General features: G+C 34.9%; 1 protein-coding gene across 8 annotated transcripts in view; it reads left to right on the forward strand.

Annotated features, from left to right (window-relative positions):
* LOC127867407 (lipopolysaccharide-induced tumor necrosis factor-alpha factor homolog) overlaps positions 1-5,213 on the forward strand; it is a 191,717-nt gene extending 186,504 nt beyond the window's left edge. For all 8 annotated transcript variants that reach the window (XM_052408528.1, XM_052408534.1, XM_052408535.1 and 5 more), the window contains 2 exons: positions 683-866; positions 4,044-5,213. In XM_052408528.1, coding sequence (XP_052264488.1) covers positions 683-866; positions 4,044-4,152 — 293 coding nt within the window. In that variant the 3' untranslated portion in view covers positions 4,153-5,213. The remainder of the gene's footprint in view (positions 1-682; positions 867-4,043) is intronic.
* The last annotated feature ends 787 nt before the right edge of the window (positions 5,214-6,000 follow it).

Raw genomic sequence — 6,000 nt, forward strand, 5'->3', positions numbered from 1 at the left:
TAAACTAATTACTTAATCAATTTTGTCACATAATATATCATTTATCATGAATCATCATTGTTTTCAATGTGTCACGGTAGCAACCAAGAATCTATTTGACATATTTATATTTTATGAACAGATAAAATTGTTGACCAAATCAATATAACCACTGTACAGAACATTGACTTAAAGCGCTTCAAAAGTTTAACAAAACTATTTTATTTTAAAACTTTAATGGAGACAAGAAATGTTTCATCGCAATAGATATAGCAATAAACAGAGAAATAATTAGACTTGATTAAATGATGTTATTTATTTGCTTGTCATCTTACAAAATAGCAAAAACATTATTATAAATAAATGAGCCTTGCTCTGGGAAAACAGGGCTAAGTGCATGTGCATTAAGAGTCTCCAAGATTAGCCTGTGCAGTCAGCGCAGGCTAATCAGGGACAACACTTTATACACTCTTATGGTATTTTTTGTTCAAAGGAGGCTTTTTCTTAGCGGAAATCCGGTGTAGACGGAAAGTGTTGTTCCTGATTAGCCTGTGGAGTGCATAGGCTAATGTTGGCAAATACTTTAAACACATGCATTAATCCCAGTTTTTGCAGAGCGCAGCTCATTTGCTTGTCATTCTTGTCATCATACAAAACAGCCTAAGATGTATTGTAATTAAGTGATCTCTTACTTCCTTTTTAGCTCAGTACGGCCAGCAGGCAACCACCGTTGTGGTGGCTCAACCGGCCTACACGGTTGTGCAGAACTTCAGGGAGTCGCCAGTTCGCATCAAGTGTCAGTTCTGCCAGGCGGACATTGTCACGTCCACCTACTATGACACTGGTACCCTGACATGGATTGCCTGCTTTGTGATTTTCATTGTTGGGTAGGTGGCCAGTCTATATATCTGAATGTTAATAAAAGGTTGCATTTTCACCCTTTACCACTAACCTTACATACATCAATTCTCTTCCTTTAGAAAGTTACATACATGTATAATTAAAAACCTTTCTTACTGAATTCAAGTTTTAAAAAACTCAATATCCATCCCTTAGTTACTGATGAGCAGCAAACAGCATAAAACCTAAACAGACTGCAAGTTACTTGCAGGGTGTTCTAGTTTTATGCTGGTTGCAAAAGCCATTTTCCATTTGCTTCCTATGGGGGAAAGGGTTAATTCATGATCAGTAGGGTACCTAACAGAAACACCATAAATTAAGAAGGTGATGATTCGAGAGTCTTAAGTTGGTTACAATAGTAATAAAATACTTATGAAGAGTTTTGTAGGTTTTTATTCAAATAGACAAAAATGTTGAGTAGACTTTTTTTTTTTAAGTGTGCATTCTTTCTATTGAAAATTTCGTACTGCTAATTTTAAATGATTGATAATGCATTTTATGTTATTTATTTTATTTATTTTTCATCACATTTTGCTTTATTTAAGTATTTTAATAATCAACAAAAACTTGCCCTAATTTTTTAACTTAGTGAAATTAAGTGGGAATACTTTTTTGCGGGCCATTGCAAACCCTGTTCAGCTTTATAAGATCCTTTAACTCAAACACTCCTTTAGCCAAACATTTCCTTTTGTAGACATTGGTTGAGTTTGTAAATGTCTGCTTATGGTCTAGCCTACTGGTATACTATTCAGAATTTACTTCAGCTAACCGGTGTATGACCTCAGAGTGATAATTAAACATATATAAATGTATTGATTTCTGTAATAGGACTGTGAAAACATGTACAGAAGAATTGCATGTTCTACATATTATAAATTTATCAATGTCTTCAGTGTATGCTATTAAATAACATAGTACAAATAGACTTTTCAAGATTGAATTAATGCTGTTTAAATTTGTAAGTTCAAATTAATCACAACATGTTTGAATAGTTAATTTAGGGACAATGTTTATGCAGAGTACAGCTCTCACAGCATCCGATTGGAGTGCTAAGAGACCACTTACAGCAGCAATGTTCAATCAAGTGAATGTTATGTGGGTTAATGAATTGCATTGTCATAAGTCCTATTGTAAGAGTGTCTTTAAACACATGTTTAATTAGGTTTAACACTTAGCTATGGATAATTGGATATGCCAACTGATGTTATTGTTAATTGTTATCGCTTATTAAAGTAAGTGCTAATTTATGGTCAAACTATCATGTTTTAAGAGATCATTATCATCATGCATATGCATAGTGTTCATACCAATATCAGAAACACCTCTTTTTATGCCCCCCCACCACTATAGTGGGGGACATATTGTTTTTGACCTGTCTGTTGGTTGGTTGGTTTGTGTGTTTGTTTGTTTGCTCCAACTTTAACATTTTGCCATAACTTTTGCAATATTGAAGATAGCAACTTCATATTTGGCATGCATGTGTATCTCATGGAGCTGCACATTTTGAGTGGTGAAAGGTCAAGGTCATCCTTCAATGTCAAAGGTCAAATATATAGCTTCAAAGCGGCGCAGAAGGGGACATAGTGTTTCTATCAAACACATATCTTGTTAAAGTTAACTATATACATGGATAAGTTTACTTATGCAATCCTGTAAATGAGTATAAATACGTGGATGGTTTTAGTTGATGGAGATGGTGTGGAGATTGGAGGTATGGAGGTTGAGCATAGAGACAGGTGCTGAAAGCACAGAAACTGGGTGCCCTCATGTGGGGCAACAGCCGGAGAGCGGTGCATGGAGATTGGTGTTGTGTTGTTGTTATTGTAACGACGCAGATTGGCAGAGAAGTTATACCACAAAACTAATGTTGTTGACATAACTTAGTCCAGTGCACAGATGTGACACATGGGTTTTTATTTACCAGACAAACATACTGGTATGTTGGCATGTTTGCTACACAGCACTATAATTATGTTCTTATTGCTGATAGGACAATTATGTTCTTACTGCCGATAGTACAATTATGTTTTTACTGCAGATAGGACAATTATGTTCTTACTGCCGATAGGACAATTATGTTCTTACTGCAGATAGGACAATTATGACCTTACTGCCGATAGGACAATTATGTTCTTACTGCCGATAGGCCAATTATGTTCTTACTGCCGATAGGCCAATTATGTTCTTTCTGCCGATAGGACAGATTTGTTCTTACAGCAGATAGGACAATTATGTTCTGACTGCAGATCGGACAATTTTTTTCTGACTGCAAATCGGGCAATTATGTTCTTACGGCAGAATTGACAGTTTTGTTCATACAGCAGATAGGACAATTATGTTCTTACTGCAGATATGACAATTACAGTATGTTCTTACGGCAGATAGGGCAATTATGTTCTCACTGCAGATATGACAATTATGTTCTTACAGCAGATAGGACAGTTGAGTTCTTACAGCAGATAGGACAATTATGTTCTTACGGCAGATAGGACAATTATGTTCTTACTGCAGATAAGACAATTATGTTCTTACGGCAGATAGGACAATTATGTTCTTACTGCAGATAGGACAGTTTTGTTCTTACAGCAGATAGGACAATTATGTTCTCACTGCAAATAAGATGATTATGTTCTTACTGCAGATAGGATTTTAACCCTATGATGATTCCATAACTTTGTTGTTCATGGGAACAAACATTTAACTTGTGGGGAACAAGTTGAGACGTGGCAATTACTTAGTAACACATGGGTAATTCTAGGGAACGACTTAGTAATTCGTAAGAACCACCTTGCTAATTTGCGCGAATTAGTATGTCTTAGAAATGAGATAATTGACTCCAGTTTGCCACATAATCAACCAATCAAAATACCTGGGGGTTTTTTCAATCATGTTTCAACATGACTGCAACAAGGAAAGCTAATTATGTTTGACATTTTAAAATGCTTTTTATATGCATTTGCAAATGAACAACTAATAAAACAGTATGAAAATTGTCATCGGCATTATTGTAGCTATTTTCATAAAAAAATGGAAGCATATGAGCCATGCTCTGTGAAAACAGGCAGACTTTCAAAAACGGCCATGATCGAGTGTTTAACATTAAAGCATTGTTGAATGTAAATGATAAAAGCATTTTATTGTTCTATTTTGTTCTCTATGTGCAGCTGCTGGCTTGGTTGCTGCCTGATCCCGTTCTGCTTGGACGGCTGCAAGGACGTCGTGCATCAGTGCCCCAACTGCAACCAGCAGGTCGGCCGCTACAACCGCATGTAACGGGCCGTCAACCGTACATCCACTGCACTGCACAACCCTGGTTAAAACAGGCAGGGCAGTGTCTCAACCCCACTGGAGTCAGGTGGTTTATCGGCCTTATCATCATTTGAGCATCAATTTTTATTTACAGTTGTACGTGTTTATTGCAAACTTTACTACAATGTTTTTTTAAGAATTTGGTTTATATGTTTTTATATTTATCCTTATTCAACGAACGTCAACAAATCACATAGATCTACACTTGATAAAACTGTGATGTCTTAGTTTGCTTACACAAAATGAAACATACCAGTGTGGATTGAAGTGGCATTATCATTCTTTCAGTGCCAAGTTATATTGTTATGATTGTCTCCACAATATAAATCTAAGTATAGTTTCACAAATTTATTTCTTTTGGACATTGCTTGTCTTTTCTAAAATTGATTGATGGATCTTACTGGCTGTATTTCAATGCAAGTTAATACAATTGTTTTACTGTGTCACATGAACATTGTTATCATTCATTATTTTAATCAATTGACTCCAGGTGTCAAAATGTGTGCTGTACTCAAACATGTTGTGAATGTATAATGGCCGATCACTTCGTTTTGTATCGTTTTGTACTTCTGCCTGTATCTATTTCTTATATCACACTATAATACCGATAGCTAACAAGCACTCTCTTGTTTTTTCAGATTAAAATTACTTAAAAGGTTATTGTATACAAGCAGTCTTTAAATTTTAAAATTTTAACTTGCAATGTTTCATGATTGCTTATTTATTAACGACAGCTGTATGGGTTATGAATAAATGCTATGTAACAAAAACATTCTGAAAATGCTAATTCAAAATGATAAACATGATATTTAATTTAAAAACAAAGTGACCTCCAGCTTTAGTGTTTAACAACAGACTGCAAAAATGTACAGTAATTTCATGCCTCCCCTAACTGTGATAAAACTTTCTGGTGACTTAAACGGTTTTATGTTTAATTCATTGTTTTAAAATTTTGTTTTTAAGCTCATCTCACACAGAGTTCTGATATTTTATCTCATACTGAATAAAATTATTTCTTTCCATAACTTTGCCTTGTCTTCTTTTATTGTGACCCAAACTAGAACATATATCAATAGTGACGAAGAATACCCCCGACGCAGCATTGTGTACTTAATTGTGTTTAAGCTGACCAAAATCTTTCCCCAAGACAACTTGTTTGACTTACAGTCAACTTTGATAGTTTAATGTTCATTTCCTCAAAACCTGATATAATGACCACATAGACCTATTTGAAGTTGAATGTCTGTTGCAGTTATATAATACATTTGAACTTACAGCTGACATTTTGCAAATAGAAACCATAAAAGTTACCACGCCAAAAAAAACTATTGTTGATAATTTACCAATTAATGTAGTTCAACTTTTATCCTACAGCTTAATGATTTTATAGAACAAATACGACTCATAAAGAAAAGATAAGGTTTTCTCCACGGTTATGTTTAGATAAGGCAGAGACGTAGTTCCCGCTCAGAGATATGGGTCTTGGTCATTGTACACAAAATGATTCCAAAGACATGTAAGAAGTTTAATATGGACAGCTGTAGGATTTATAGAGATATGTACTTCTTAATACGACTTAAAAACGAATTTTAACTTGCATGCTTTTCTTAAACTGATTTTTATGCCCCTGATGGTGGGCATATAGTGATCACATTTCCATCCGTCTGAATGTTCGTCACATTTTGCGTTTAGTTTTCGAAAAATGCTCATAACTTCTATGTCCCTTAGATGTAACCTTCATATTTGGTATGCATGTGTATATGGACAAGGCCTTTCCATACGCACAGAAATTTTGACCCCTTTGACCTTGAC

This window comes from Dreissena polymorpha, chromosome 2 (genome assembly GCF_020536995.1).
Source record: "Dreissena polymorpha isolate Duluth1 chromosome 2, UMN_Dpol_1.0, whole genome shotgun sequence".
In the NCBI taxonomy this organism is placed as follows: domain Eukaryota; kingdom Metazoa; phylum Mollusca; class Bivalvia; order Myida; family Dreissenidae; genus Dreissena; species Dreissena polymorpha.